The following is a 15,911-nucleotide window of genomic DNA, read 5'->3' on the forward strand; positions in this document are numbered from 1 at the left end:
CGGCGGCTGCGGGGTCTCCGCGGGCACTTCCAGCGCCGACTGACCAAGGAGGTGGCTCCTCCCACCCGCGTCCAGCCGACCTCGGGGTCCCGGGCCCCGACGGGGGGCCGTCTTCCCGCCAGTCTTACCAGCGCCCGGGGAAGGCGGCCACCCGGACCTACCCAGCCTCTCGGAGGCCCACACCTACAGGCGGCGGAAGTGCGTCCGCGAACCCGGCCCAGCCCTGCGCCTGCGCTTCCGCCGGCTTCGGGAAGGTCCGAGCCGTTTGGCTTGGCCGAGCGCCCCGTGCCTGCAGCGAGGTCTGCACATCAGGACGCCTAGGCCTGTGGGGTTTTGATTTGTAACTCGCCTCATCTTAAAAAGAGGGTCCGAGCGCCAGCTCCGCGTCGTTGAGTCCCTCCGCCCTACCCCGCGCGGGGCAGCGGGCGGGGACTTTCCTAGGCGCGCTTCCCCTCCGAGCATCACTTCTCTAATTCCAGTTCACCGACCCCGAGTCCTCTTCCCCTCCCTGCCAACCTGCCTCCCTGGACAGCATCCCCCACTCCATCCCGACCCCCGTCAACCTGAATGTATTTACCAGGCAGGCACATCGCGCAACCAGAATGTGTCCGCAGTGTTCCCATCAGTACAGTCACTCCGTCTGGATCATAAATGCGCCGCAAAGAGAGGAAAGGAAAGGAGGAGGCTTAAGGCACGCTGTGATGGGTGCGGTGCTGTGTGTTCTACTTACAACCCGGAAACACGCAAAAAGCTTAAGTGACCTGCCCAAGTTTGCACAGCCCAGGGACAGGATGCACCCCATGCATGTGTGACCAAGACCTGTCCTGGGATCCCTACAGCGTGGCCACAGTGAGAGAGACCACCACTGCTCAAGGTAAAATGACAATTTCCAGGCTTATCGTGTGTATTGACATTAAAATATGAGACTGCTGCAGGGCTCGGACACTATAAAAGTTTTCTTTAGGAAAATTAGAACCCCAGGTAGAGAATAGAGTCTTCTGGAAAAATTTAACAACTGATGGTCTGTAGCTTGTAAAGGACACTTCTACTCTGTAGGCTTTTTAAGTTGGTAAGTGGAGTGGGAAGCAGGTGTTGGGGAAGAAAAATTTTCCTTCTACCTTTCTAGGTTCTTTGGTTGGTCTTATAATTAAATTGACATAAAACAGATTATCAGAAGAAAAACAAATTTAATTTTTTATGTCTAGGAGCCCTGAAGATAAGAGAGGCTTACATGCCATCCTGAGCTAATGAATGGGATAGGGGTCTGGGGCTTCAAAGGGGAGGAGGGTAATTAACAGGATGATAAGAAGAGCAGATGTTTGGTAATTAGATGTTTGCCCTGCCATGCAGATACGTCTTTTAAATGAAAAAAATTATCTCTGTTAATAGCTCATTTTCCAGCACAGGCCCCCAGTCTAAATTATTTCCGGTAGTTAAGGGAGAGGTAAAAGTTTTCCTGAGTCTGCTGGGTCTTGGTAGTTTTCAACTCAAAATAATCCACATTCCAAAGTGGCACATTTTTGGGTAGCCTATTCTGCTCCACTTCATACTCACTTTGCATCTTGCTGAACTCTTCATGAATTGTGGGTCCACTGGAATTTTGTGCTCATGAGGATTACAAATGCTACACGTGAACGGGGGCATATCCTCTGCTCAGCCATATGCTCTATTGTCCTGTTTTACTTCACTTACAAAACACAGTTTGAACGATAAAGTTAAGAATTTCAGGACTGTGACAACAGGGCATTAAACCAAGCTCTTGACCTTCTAAAAGCAGGACACTTCTGAGTGCGAAGGCACTGTGTGACTGCGTAAGTCACACATATTTGAAGCTAGCACTACCCATCTAGCAGACTCAGTGGGGAACCTTACAAGGGATGCAACTGTGGAGAAGCCTTCAAACAAACAGGTGATAAATGTGGGAAAATTTTCAGCTGGAATTCAAATCTTATCAAGCACAGGAGAAACCATACTGGAGAAAAAAAAACCTTCTAACTGTGGTGAGTAAGGATATTATGAGGTTAAAACAAGGTATCATGTGGAAGGTATCTTGAATACATGCATTCCTGTGCTGGTCTAAGAATGTTGTAGTACAGGTGAGTATTGGCTCTGCCAAAGCAAATTGAACGAACAGAAAAAGTATGACATATTAAAGAAATAAACAAAAATAAAATATATATTAAAACCTTACAGGGACCTCCCTGGTGGTCCCGTGGTTAAGACTCTGTGCTCCCAGTGCAGGGGGCCTGGGTTCCATCCCTGGTCAGGGAACCAGATCTCACATGCCACAACTAAAGATCCTGCATGTGACAATGAAGATCCTGCGGGCCGCAACTAAGACCCGGCACATCCAAATAAATAAATAAATATTAAAAAAAAAAAACCCCTTACAAATACCACTTAAGAAACAGGTTACAATTGTGTTTCCAGAATATAAACCAAAATTTTTTCCTAAGGTATATATTGCAGAGCACTTGTTATTATGCCTTTATAAAAATTTCACATTCAGAAGACATAAAGGTTGCTGTCTTTCCAACCAAATATTCGTTCTTTAAAAAATATGGAGAGCAGTGCCTTCAGATGGGAAAGATGGGCTCTAATATTTTAAGACTTTTTTTAAATTTCAGGAAACAAAACAAAACTTGGGTCTATAAGAAGAAGTTACGTTTGAGACTGAGAAATTTTGGTTTAAAATGAAAAGAATAAAGGAAGAGTCACTTTTAAATCCAATTTTTTGGTATAGCATGAATTTAAAATTTCATTTATGGGAATTCTCTGGCAGTCCAGTGGTTAGGACTCAGCGTTTTCACTGCAGTGGGCCTGGGTTTGATCCCTGGTAGCGGAACTAAGATCCCACAAGCTGCATGGTGCAGCCAAAAAATAAATAAATAAAATAAAATTTCATTTATTTATTATTAATCTAAAAGCTAATAATCATGACATATGAATAGTGGGATTTGGGAAAACATGGTTTCATGTCAGAGTGAATCCATTTCAAGATACTGACATTTAAAAAATACTTTTGTGTTTGTCTTTTTAAAAATTCAGATATAATTAACAACATTCTGTGAGTTTAAGGCATACATTTGGATTTGATACACATATATTGCAATGTGATTACTACCTTAGTGTTAGCTAATACCTCCATCACTTCACATAATTATCTCATCTTTTTTTGTGATGAGCACATTTAAGATCTAGCCTCTTAGCAACTTTCAGGTATATAATACAGTACTGCTAACTATAATCACAATGCTGTGCATTAGATCCCTAGAACTTATTAACCTTCTAACTACAAGTTTGTATCCTCTGACAAACATCTCCCCAGTTCCCCCACCTGCAGCCCCTGGTAACAACCATTCTACTCTGTTTCTATGAGTTCAGTTTTTTTAGATTCCAACTATAAATGATGTCATGCAGTGATTTTCTTTCTCTGTCTGATATACCTCGCTTAGCATAATGCCCTCAAGGTCCATCCATATTGTTGTAAATGGCAGGACTTCCAGGTAACTGGTAAATTGAAGAAGGGCCCTTCTTCAGTTGAGGAGGTAATACTGAAGAGGACAGATCTAGGAGATATTTTAGAATCATTTCTTACCCTTTAAGACTACAGGGACTAAAGGAAAAAACTCAAACAAACAAGGCTTAGGTGAGTCTGAAAGATCAGGTAGATGATGTGGCTTCTATTATAAGGGAATAGGAAAGAGGGTACAAAATGGCTTTAGGTGATACAGGGGAGTCAGAAAAGGTAATTTTAAGACAAAAGAGTACGTTTACTTTACAGAGCAAGCACTAAATGTACAGTAGAGGTTAGACTATGAAATTACACATGATGAAAATACAAATAGGTATAAATAAAGATAATTTTTATTTTATGAGATCAGTCAGGAATAGTTTTTTTTTCTTTTTTGCGGTACGCGGGCCTCTTATTGTTGTGGCCTCTCCCACTGCGGAGCACAGGCTCCGGACGCGCAGGCTCAGTGGCCATGGGTCACGGGCCCAGCCCCTCCGCGGCATGTGGGATCCTCCCGGACCGGGGCACGAGCCCATGTACCCTGCATCGGTAGGCGGACTCTCAACCACTGTGCCACCAGGGAAGCCCCAGGAATAGGTTTTAAATGAATTTAGGAAAGCTGGTGCATAGCTTCCTGCTGATGCTGATAACAGGGAGGATAGCACTGTGTTATTCTGCATCATGTCCTTTGTTGATGCAACCCAAGCTGGAATGCAGTACCTGAGAGGATGGATATTCAGTCTGATTCAGCATGGTGTTTCCTATGTCTAAAGTGTTCCTGATGCTGTTCAACCTGGATAACTGTCAGAGCTTTCAACCACTCCCTTCTTCTCAAGATGGATTCTGATGTTCACCTTGCTCGTGAATGGCCTGGAATTCTGGATATTCCCATTTAAGCTGTCTTTTTCATAGTCTGGAAAGGAATAGTTGGTGGCTTCTGTGTCGCTTGATGATGAAATTCGGAATGCACTCCCATTCCACAGGCACTGGCTACAGCCTGGAAACAAGATATGGTTGGGGTGTGAAAGACTCAATGAATGAACAAGAGTTAATACCTTAGAAAGACATCTTAGGGAACAGTTCTCAGGGCGTACAATAAACAAAGAATGTGCACAGTCTTATTCCATCCTCAAGAGGAAGTAGAAACACGGAGACTAATATATCTAGTCAGGGTGAGTAGAGACTGAAGGTTTGCAGCCTTGCTCCCACAGTAGTGTTGTCCTCCTCTTTTACTGTCAGGAGACTATTCTGTTCCTTTTGATATTTAATAGCCAAAGCTGCAGCCAGTATGGCCTATGACAGTTTGAGTAAACTCTTACTCCAAGGGTTGGGGGTATATGGCAGTCTCTGCTTCAAGGGGATTGTCCCTGGGGCTGATTTGTTGGGGTCATTCCTAAGGCAAAATAAATCATTACTAACATAGAGAAATGCCAAGGGTTACTGAAATCTTTAACTGAGGTTAAAAGAAGACTAGTCATCTTGAAACTCATTGAATGAACCACTAAAATATTAATTCAAAAGGAAAACTGACAATTCTGGTGAATTTTGTCACATGTGACAGAAAGCACAAACTTGGCAAGACAATACAATTTATAATTTGGAAACAATGTGAAGCTTGGCCACAAAGGGATGAAATCAGAAATACCAAAGCAAGCATGCTGGTGTTGTCTACTACAAATAAATCTACAGATAAGACTTCTGATCATGATCAGTAAATGATCAAATGGTGTGCAGACGTTCACTAGCAACATAGACAGGTGTGTGAGTGTGCATGTGTGTGGTGTGGTGTGAGGGGGGGCAATCTGAAGTTGCAGCCCCTTCCTGTAGCTGCTGCCTTCACCTCTGGAATCCTGTTCCTGAACCTCAACAGAAGCCCTGAAACCCTGGGCAACAGCCCCCGGGCCACACAAGCCCAAATGCCCGCTAACCAGGCGGGTGGTAGTCTTCGTGGTAGTCTCTCGGGGCCTTCAGGGCAAAGTCGCTGCCTAGCCTACCAGGTCCCTGCTGCCGCCTTGATTTTAAAATGTATGGTGAATTAGTGTTCTAAAAGGGTGATATACAAACCCCTTCCCCCTAACTTTAAAATTGTGTTGCTGTGCCGAGCGCCTTGCGGGATCTTGTTTCCCGGACCAGGGATTGAATCCCGGACCCCCTGCAGTGAAAGCGCCAAGTCCTAACCACTGGGCCACCAGGAAATTACCCAGTACTGTCTTTTCTAATTTTATATCCCGTTGTCATACTGTCAGTGACATAGTCAAGGTTAAGGTTAAGAACTAGGGCACTGGAATAGTATGTGTGTTTATATCCCGCTTCCACCATTTACTATGTGTTCTTGTGCCAGATACTTTACAGCTCAGTTTTCTCAACTATAAAATGGGAAATAAAATAAAATAAAATGGTAAAAATAACAGCATTTGTACAATCATGAGACACATTTTATCAGCACAGTGCCTGTAAATAGAAACTATGGGTTCAACATTACCTTAAAACAAATATTGGGTTATTTAGATCCTATCAGGACATTTCTAGTTCAAGGTCATTGAAAAATAAATGCTAAGACTTTTTTTTATAAAGCCTCTTAGTGGAAAATTTTGTTCATTAGATTATACTTCTCATATGGGAGTTCTGTTTCTAGCCAGAGTTTTCATATAAAAGCATTATATACTATAGAATATTTAGGCCTTAAATATGTTTTTATTTCTCATATTAGTTCAAATGAGCCTCATCTAAAAGGTAAAACAAGTACAGCAGGATTCACCTTTATATCCTGAAATCATTGGTAGAGTTCCAACTTGTTGCAGATTCCTCTCCACTCTTCTCTCAGATACCTACCCTTTCTACACTCTCCTCTAGGTCTTTTTTGGAGAGAATAGCAGCCAGCAGCAATGAAATAAAGTTTCAGGACCTATATTTTTAGTACTAATTCCTTCAGCCCTCTTCCACAATTGTCAGTAGCCAGAGAACCCTATTTCTGTCAAGAGAGCTCCCCAGAACTACACTCTCTATCCACCTACCCAGGAAGGTGCCAAAAACCCCACAGCGTACGTGGCAGTAAAATCCCAGTTATACTACTGTGTATCTCCTCCAAATTCTAAGGTTTAGTTCAATTTGAACACCTTTCCTTACCTCTAACCCTAGCTCTTGCCTAATTTGCTTCTATTCCCCTCCTGTCTTATTTGAATCTCTGGATTATGGTCTCTTGCTTTAAATGCTCTTCCAGTTGTTCACTTCCTGGCATGACCTCTGAACACAGATTTTGGCTTACATATTGGAATGCCACCACTGCATATGTCCTCTTGTTTGACATGACTGTCTAATTTAGTTGTGCTGTGTCTTCATTCTTTAAAGGAATCTTCCAAAAGAACTGTTCTGCAGTACGTTGCTCAAGCTATTCCACTCCTGGGCTTAGCCTACCTCCTCTTGTGGAGAATCATTAACTAGAGTTGATGATCAGTCTCTTTACCTGAATCTTCTTCCCCCCACACTGTAATCATGGTTATTTCCCAAGAGCGTCCTCTTTTTTATTTTCATTGCCATAGACTAACCCATTTATTAGCCTCCCCCAAATTCTGCTATTTTGGTTTGATTTTAGCGGTCAACGGAAGAGGTACATCCACTGTCTCACAGAAAGCAGACACATAGAGGTGAAGATCATATGCAGAACAGAAAACTGAGAATGAGAGAGAGAATAAAGAGACATTGGTCTTACAGTCATTCATCTCACCCAGTATTTATCTTTTATTCAATGTTTTTCACGTTTTTCTATTCCTTATGAATTTAAGTTCTTTACATTAATAGGTTTTCCCTCTTGTGAATTCTCTGATGTTGACTAAGGTGTGAGCTCTGACTGAAGGCTCTCCCACACTCACTGCATTCATAGGGTTTCTCTCCAGTGTGGATTCTCAGGTGTCGAATAAGGTGTGAGCTCACTCTGAAGGTTTTTCCACATTCACTACATTCATAGGGTTTCTCTCTGGTGTGAATTCTCTGATGCAGGATAAGATGTGAGTTCAGGCTGAATGCTCTCCCACATTCTTTGCATTCAAAGGGTCTTTCCCCAGTGTGAATCCTCTGGTGTCTAATAAGATCTGAGCTCCCCCCAAAGCCTTTCCCACACTCATTACATTCATAAGGTCTCTCTCCAGTGTGGATTCTCTGATGCCTAATAAGCTTTGAGCTGTGTCTGAAAGCTTTCCCACATTCATTACACTGATGGGTTTTCTCTCCACTGAAAATTGCTGCATGTTTAATAAGGTTTGGGCTCTTGAGAGATTTTCCATATTGGTGAATTTTTTCTCCAGCATAAATTCTTTGATGCTTAATAAAATCTGAATTCCATTTGAAACTTTGGTCATAGGTACTGTGTTTACAAGATTTCTGGTGTGAAAATTCATTTGAGTTCAGATTTAAGCTTCTCTCACAACAATCATGGCTTATTATTTCACCTGTAAGTGTATTTTTGTGGGTGAGGATTTTACTAAAACCTCCATCCTGAGCTGATGATGGTTTTTGAGACTCCCCTGATTCTTTTTCCTGTTGTCTCTTTAACCTGCCTGTAGACTTACAGATGTCTTGAGGCTCAGCAGATCCTTCTGACACAAATCCTGAAATTCTTCCTGATATAATTCTCTGCGATTCCATTCTCTCATAAATTTCCAGCTTTGGTATGGATCCACAGTTTTCACTCTCATTATCTAAAATAATGATGAAAAAATAAAGGGGTAAATACCTGTTTGCTGAGCTGATAGAAAATAAAACTTTGAGGTACACGCAAGATGGTTACCTATTGGTACTTCATTTGGCCACTCTAAAAATGTGTGGCCTTTGGAATTAGAGGACTGATGGATGAGGATACAAAAGAAAGAAAAATTGGTAAAAGCAAGTTATTTATGCAGTGGTTGGCAGAGAGAGGAAACAGACATCCGAGGATGAGCAGATACAACAGAAAAGATTAGGAAGAGGATCACCACCAGCAAGAATGGGGGTGGGGAACAAAGTAAGGAGAAACAACTACGCAATGTGACTGAGAGGGCTCTTGAGGAACTTTGGGTCTATGATATTTCTAGTGTTAGGCTTAGAGGATGAAAGGGAGGCACAATCTCAAAGAGAGCAGATGAGGACATAGATGCATTGAGAAAAGTAAAGTTATAATGACTCTGAGGTATGTATGTGGTGGGAGAAACCTCCATCCATCTATCCATCCAATCCACCCTTCCATTTCTTCTTCATCATTCATGGATAATCAAATTCTGTCACTTCTGCTAAATGTCCCCTATATACCTCCCTTTCTTTACATTTCTGTTACTATAGAACCTCACTGCTTTCTGTTTAGATAACTGTAACAGCCTCCTTGCTGTTCTGACTCTGAGCTATTCTTCTTCCCAGTCATCCTAAATACCCTTACCAGACTAATTGTCATTAAACCCAGTCATCCTGGGACTTCGCTAGTGGTGCAGTGGTTAAAAATCTGCCTGCCAATGCAGGGGACATGGGTTCCAGCCCTGGTCCGGGAAGATCCCACATGCTGCGGAGCAACTGTCCGTGCACCACAACTACTGAGCCTGTGCTCTAGAGCCCGCGAGCCACAACTACTGAGCCCATGTGCCACGGCTACCGAAGCCTGTGCACCACAACTACTGAGCCTGTGCTCTAGAGCCCGTGAGCCACAACTACTGAGCCCATGTGCCACAGCTACTGAAGCCCATGCACCTAGAGTCCATGCTCTGCAACAAGAGAAGCCACCGCAATGAGAAGCCCATGCACCGCAACGAAGAGTAGCCCCAGCTCGCTGCAACTAGAGAAAGCCCGCGCACAGCAACAAAGACCCAATGCAGCCAAAAATAAAACAACAACAACAAACCCTGTCATCCTCTTACACCCTACTCAGAAACCCTTAATCTCTTCTACGACACACCTGAGCTCTTCAGACTGGTTTCCAGGACTATAATCTAGTCCTCAAAATTCCTACCTTCTAGCTCATCAACCACATACTGTGCTCATGACTCTATATTATGCTGGAATCTAGCAGCCCCTCTTTGTTATAGGGTGTCCTTTGTGTAGAATAAGCTAGGCAGTAAAGGGGGTTAGGCAGTGCTGGTCTTAGGGTGGGAAAATTTACAATTTTAGGTGGGGTGAACGGAAATGTTTCCAGAGCAAACTTGAAAGCAGAATTTGGGTAATTTAAAAAAAATTACTGTAATTTACTCTTGGGTTTATTTTTGGGACCCTATACACCTAAAGTGATATTAAGTCCATGAACTTTTTAAACAATGAGTTTTTGAATAGCAATGAGGATTCTGTGGAGGTAGTCAGTGCAAGTATGGCCAACTTTCTATAAAAACATAAAAGAGCTTTGTAAAACCAAAAGTAAAATAAACAAAGGCAACAATATGGATCTTGTTCTATGTATCTGTGAATTATATTCTATTTCTGAGTATATCATCACATAGTTGCCTCTCTTTTTCTCTATCATTGTACGTGCTTCTCTATGAACATGTTTTGTTTCTGTGAATGTGTTTCTTTCCCTTTTGCTTCTTTTCTCATTCCCTGACATCTCAACTCATTCATTTTCTTTCCTTTAACTTGCTCATAACATGAAAACATCTCATGTTTTGGAAATATTATGGATAAAGAACAAATGAAAAAAAGGAGACATTTTGGATAAGAAACAGTTTTCTCTCTCTTTTTCTGGTTGGCCAATGACACACAAGAAAAAAGTTCTCGATTTCTCATGAAGTAATAAAGGAAAGGACCATCTACAGTTATGAAGACTAACATGAGAAGGGAGGTTCACTGTCCCAGTTCTTCAGGGACGTGCACCACAGAGAGTATTGTCCCTTACCACGGTCCAGTAGGAGTTGGGGTTCTGAACCACCATGAAGGACCTTGGTGTTCACTGGCTGGAACCGGACACTAAGTGGTGGTCCAGGGGGTGCCACTTTTCTCCTGAATAGTTCTTGTCCATGTCCACAGACTGGAATCTGAGAAAAACAAAGTACATTTGAGCTTACGAGAGAATCCCTGTTGGAATTAAACATCTTCCAAAACCAAAGAGAACCTCCTGTAGTATTGGGTTGGCCAAAAAGTTCGTTCGGATTGAACAAACTTTTTGGCCAACTCAATAATATAAAACTGGGGAAGGAAGAATTAAGTCTGACTCAATTATAAAAGGTAGTATGGTACCAAACAGAGATGGAAGGAGACATAACTGCATACTGAACTACGAGTTCCTACAAAGCTCACTAGATATCAATCTCAGGCCCTTTTCTCCCTTTGTGGGACTCCACCCGTCCTGGAGGTCTTAGATCTCCCATCCCCTTTGTACCTGGAGTACTGCTTCATCAGTGCCTCTCTCTAAATCTTCCAGTATGGTCACTGCCTCCTCTCCAGTCTCTGGGTAACGTTCATGCACCCAAGCCTGTAGATCCCCTGGCAGGATGGTCAGGAACTGCTCTAGCACCAGTAGCTCCAGGATCTGCTCCTTGGTGTGGGTTTCTGGCTTCAGCCACTGACAGCAGAGCTCTCGCAGCCGGCTCAGTGCCTCGCGGGGTCCTGGGGAATCCTGGTAGCAGAACTGCCTGAACAGCTGCCGGCAGAGCTCCTGCCTGAGGGTATCACTTCTCTGTAAGCAAGTGTCCTGCTTCCAGACAAAATCTTCCTCTTCAATCTTCACTATCAGAAGTCCTTCATCCTCTTGAAGGTTCTGAGCTGCAGCTTTCTTTGATTCGGTTGTCATCCTGAGATAAAATGTATGATCAGAATCCCACTTCTGCTCTGTGAAAGGCCTTTTTTAGTTTAAAGAGCTCTGCTGAGGGATAAAAAAATTGTTATTACTGTCTAGGAAGACAAAATATCACATCATAGAAATACTTATTCTTCATTATACACTTAAAAGCACTAAAATACCTGTTTTGTGGAATACAACTGTTGCATAATTTCTACCTAAAAGCAGCTTAAATTTTTATTTTAAAAATAAGATAATTTAAATTACAAATATTAAATATAAGACAATATAAATATAAGGCAATATTGAATGGTAACTTGTCACATGCAATTAAATTATTAGTCATAAAGAAAATAACCATCAAAACAGAAAAATGACAGAAGTGCTTCATAAAGTTGGAGATGGAAAAGAGCACAGTAGGTTACAATGGTCAGAAGCTTAATTAAAAAACTACCTTCTGATGAATGGACAGGATTTGACTAGGATGTGGGAGAAAGAAATAGGAAATTACAAGCAAGGAACAGCTTGAACAACTGGTTAATGGTAGGAACACAGAAGTGGGAAAGCAAATGTCAGTAGGTTTGTATAAGGAAATTATAGAGACAAAGGCCCTATTGAAGAAAGCTTCAAATGTCAAGCTCATGAATTCAGAGTTTATCTTTTAGGCACTGGGGAGCCAACAAAAGCTTCTGAGCAGAATGGCCTGACAAATACTGTTTGTGGAGATATATTGTTTATTTCTAGGATGGACCAATATGAAAAGATAGAAACATAAAGAGGCTACTATACTCATAAAAGTGTGGGGGAAATACAAGCTTAGAATGTTATAATTATCTATTCAGAATGTGGAACTGGGATTACTTATAAATCTCTTAAATAATAAAATAGGGCAACTTTTCTTGACAGCCAGAGGTTAACAATTTCAGTCAGTGTAACTAGCTTCTTCCCCAAAAGTCTCAGGTAGGTTTCCTTTTGTCCCAACAATTCCTTCTCTGCCTTTCTGGTTTCATGGCTCAGTCTATGTCCTGGACATTGAGGCCTATCGTATCACCAGTAAATTATAATAAACCAGCACCAAGACTTGCTTATCAGTCTTTTGTTAGTCTTTTTGTAAGATATGAGTTCCTCAAGTCTTATCAGCACTTTGGAATGGTCAGTCTGGTGTCTGGACTGAAAAACTGAATAAAGGAATTGAGAGGTAAAGCCCCAGAGTACAATAGCAAAATACAAGTACCAATCTTTCATGTTCTTCTACTCAACATTTCACCAAGCTGACTACTGACTCTTGCACAGACATGTATGTTATTAAGAATCTTAACACAGCAAAGCATCGGGCTAGAAGTTATATGGCAGTGGTTTCCAAGAAAGTCTGAATTCAGAGCTGAGCTCACTGCCTAACTGTCATGTGGGAACTTTGTTAGAAACAGATTCCTTGGCCCTGCCCCTGGATATGCTGACCTGGTTAGTATGGGGTATGCCTAGATATTCTCTATTCTGATGTACAGATATAAGGAATTTAAAAAATAGTATTTGAGTTTGCAAAATAGTTGGAAAGAAATGACATAAAACACACATGGATACAAAACATTTAAATAACAAAACAAGTTTCACGTGACACACACATTGAAAATGTTTGATAAATGTTGAAAGCCGAAGTACTAAACAAATTGCATGGTAGAGACACTGAATATCTTAAGAGCTCTGAGGTAAGGAAGGAATGTGTGTGTACGTGTGCAAATATTTCCTACAGGTGGTGGGGCTTAAACTGGACAATAAAGGATGAGAAAGATCCAGAAAGGCAAAAAGGAAGGGAGAGCAAAGAGTTGAGGAAGTGGGAAAGAACAGCAGATTGATAATGAGACCAGCTTGCAGGGTGTAATTGGAGTGACTAAGAATTGCACTACCTCTTATAAGGAATTCACCAACTCTACTGAGTTCCTACAGTTCCTAAAACAACATCTGTGGATGCAACACATATTAACCTGTATTATTTTTAGTTGTTTGGCTGTTTTCTTTTTCTTTTTTTTTCAACAATTGACTGGAGCTCCATGAGGTTAAGGAGCATTATTAATATTTATTAATATTTATTCTTAAGTTCCCACATTTGTTGATTTATTAGATAAAAATGTAAATTAGGAAATTTGAGTTTCCTAATTGCTTTGTCTTTTGGATATTCTGTATTTTAGATGATGAGACGTCCACTTAGAAAAACATTTCCAACAGATATTAAGAGATTTTAATGGAAAGGAGTTAGGAATGGAAACACAAATTTAGATAAGATCCATGGAAAGGGCAGTTAAAGATAAATATTGAGGATAATTGTCCAAGAGTATGAAATGAAGATCACAGGCTCAGATTGAACCTTGGAAAACAGAGTTTGAGGGGGTGAAAGTAAGAACAAAATTTAGCAATGATAGAGGAGGAAAATGGGGGGTTAGAGCTATGGTATATATATCAGTCTCAATCTTTCATAATTTACTGGGACATTCTTTTGATATAGAGACCTAAGTTCACTTCTTGTTATGTTTTCTAGACGTGTTAAATGTTTACCAGGTAGTGTCTTAAATCTTTATGGGCATTATCCCATTTAGCGTAGGAAGATGAACAGTAAAGTAGGCCTACAGAATCCACAATTCCTAGCTTAAACTTAAATTATCATGCTAAGCAGCTGATTCTACAACATATGTTATCTCCTCACATAGCTGAAAGTTCTGTCTTCAGATGTTTACTCACTTCTCATCCACTTAAAACAGTCCACAACTCTAGATAAAATCATCTAGTTCTCAAGGATTTGATATATACCCCCTAAAGCTGGGTTTCAAATGTCTTACTAATCTCAAGCTAATAAACATTTATTGAGCATCTAGTGCTTTACAATCATTGTGTTGGAGCAGAGTTACAAAAATAGCTAAGCAGATATGTAAACAAATGCCATTAGGACAGAGAGTAGGGAGTAATTAGTTACGTTGGGAAAGGTGGAAGTTTCGTAAAGTGCAGGCTTCCTGTTGGATGAGTAGGTTCCTGGTGAATGGGTAGGCTCTGGGTGTGTATGTTGGGGTAGGACGAGGACGGGGGTGGGGGGGTAGTTTTGTTGGCGGAGGGATGGCAGTTAGGGGAAATCCAGAGAGCAGGGGATTCACAGCTCTCACAGCACCTTGTGTTTCTCAAATTGAGGCACTTTACAGTCTTACAACTGCCTGATTTGCTGTCTTCTCTCTCATTCTAGAACGAGATATTGGTTTCAATATTGGCTTCGCGGCCTCCCCGCTACACAGGAAACACGTACTAAATATTTACTGCGTGAGTAAATTTCATGAGGATGCCGGGATGTCCCCACTTTTCCTGCGAAAAGGCAGATTACTCCTCCCATGAGAAGCAGGAGTCAGGGGCGGACCGTGGGGCAGTTTTCTTCTGGCAGAACGCAGCCGATCCAAGACAGATGCCACCCTTCCTCGCCTTGCCCGACTGGGTCAGGCCACTCCTCTTACCAGTGACCCTATAATCTCCGCAAGCAGGAATGCCCGAGCCCCCCCCAACCACGCCCTCTTAGCCCTCAACGATGACGTCACGCGCGGCGGAGGTAACTATGGAAACCCATATTCTTTCCCGAAATAGGAGGGCGCGAACGCTCTCCCAACGCCAAACCTAGTTCCACCTTTCCTCGGGATTCCTCTGAGGTCCCGGTCCAGAGCGCCACAGGGCTGCTGCAATCCCGAAGGTAACATGATAGGGACTGGGTGTTTAAAGGGGACAAAGGGCCCGGACATCTGAGGCCCCAGAGCCGGACTCACCTCTCCCACAGGGCTGGTTCCGATCGGACACTTCCGGTGGAAGGACGGAGCTGCAATACGCCCTCAGGCGTCCTTCCACAGAGACTTTTGAGGCTGCGCAGAAGGAGACGGGCCGGCTTTGGACTGCGCTTCCCAGAAGCCTTCGGATCTCCTCAGGAGCCGGGACTCCATTTCCCAGGCGTCTTCGCTACGGTCTTGAAGTCCTCAGACTTTGAAGGAGAAGGCGTCTTTTCTTCTCTTTGTAGTAATAAGCTTGCCTCTATAGCTCCCATGCGGGCCTCATCCTTGACTTCATCCCATTTCAGTATGGGGCCGTGAAATGGAAGCCCACGCAGCAGGGACGCGGCTCAAACTTCACCTTTGGACTTATGGGAAACTTTTCCCAAATCCTTGGTTTGTCCCTAACCCGGGTGGACCGCAGATATGCAAAACGGGGTTAATCATAACGCCTGGTTTAAGACTTTGCGTTACCCTAAATTGTGAACATTCTTTAATCCATTACCAAATCTATAAGAACCAGAACGTTGACAATAACCTAACCTTTACTACAACTCTTTCTCTTGTCTCCCTCTGTATTTTGTGTCCCCTTACTTATTGAAAAGATAGTTCTGCTTGATACATACACATGGCCAAACAATATAGGCTTTTAATTTTAGTTGTTTTTGTCTGAAAGGCATCATGTCATAGGTAATCTGAATTTGCTGCTTTTCACTCAATAAGTTAAGATATACCCATATTGTTGAGTTAAAATTCATTTTCATTACTGTATAATATTCCATTTGTGAATATAGCATTGTGTTCATCCTTTCTCCTAAGATGGGTTGATAACACTATTATCTCTCTTGTGGATTACCGCAGTAAACTTTTTTTAACATCTTTATTG

The 15,911-nt window shown here is 42.1% G+C and overlaps 1 protein-coding gene and 1 long non-coding RNA gene across 4 annotated transcripts; one reads left to right on the top strand and one right to left on the bottom strand.

Moving 5' to 3' along the window:
* The first annotated feature begins 4 nt into the window (after positions 1-4).
* LOC117198883 (uncharacterized) lies at positions 5-15,906 on the top strand. Its single transcript, XR_004480145.2, has 2 exons — positions 5-874; positions 14,464-15,906. It is a non-coding gene; the product is annotated as an uncharacterized LOC117198883 (long non-coding RNA).
* On the bottom strand, positions 3,846-15,161 carry ZNF165 (zinc finger protein 165). Of its 3 annotated transcripts, XM_033417053.2 has the most exons (5): positions 14,524-14,539; positions 10,839-11,321; positions 10,356-10,494; positions 8,080-8,208; positions 6,189-7,184 (listed from the first exon to the last, which is right to left on the bottom strand). In XM_033417053.2, exons 2-5 carry the CDS (start codon positions 11,247-11,249, stop codon positions 7,087-7,089), a joined length of 777 nt encoding a protein of 258 aa, XP_033272944.1. In that variant the 5' UTR covers positions 11,250-11,321; positions 14,524-14,539; the 3' UTR covers positions 6,189-7,086. The 3 variants fall into 3 exon arrangements, with proteins under 3 accessions (XP_033272943.1, XP_033272944.1, XP_004286143.1); XM_033417052.2 differs by lacking the exons at positions 6,189-7,184; positions 14,524-14,539 and adding an exon at positions 3,846-4,511; XM_004286095.4 differs by lacking the exon at positions 14,524-14,539 and adding an exon at positions 15,029-15,161 and having other exon boundaries at positions 6,189-8,208.
* Positions 15,907-15,911: the final 5 nt, after the last annotated feature.

Source organism: Orcinus orca, chromosome 10 (assembly GCF_937001465.1).
Source record: "Orcinus orca chromosome 10, mOrcOrc1.1, whole genome shotgun sequence".
In the NCBI taxonomy this organism is placed as follows: domain Eukaryota; kingdom Metazoa; phylum Chordata; class Mammalia; order Artiodactyla; family Delphinidae; genus Orcinus; species Orcinus orca.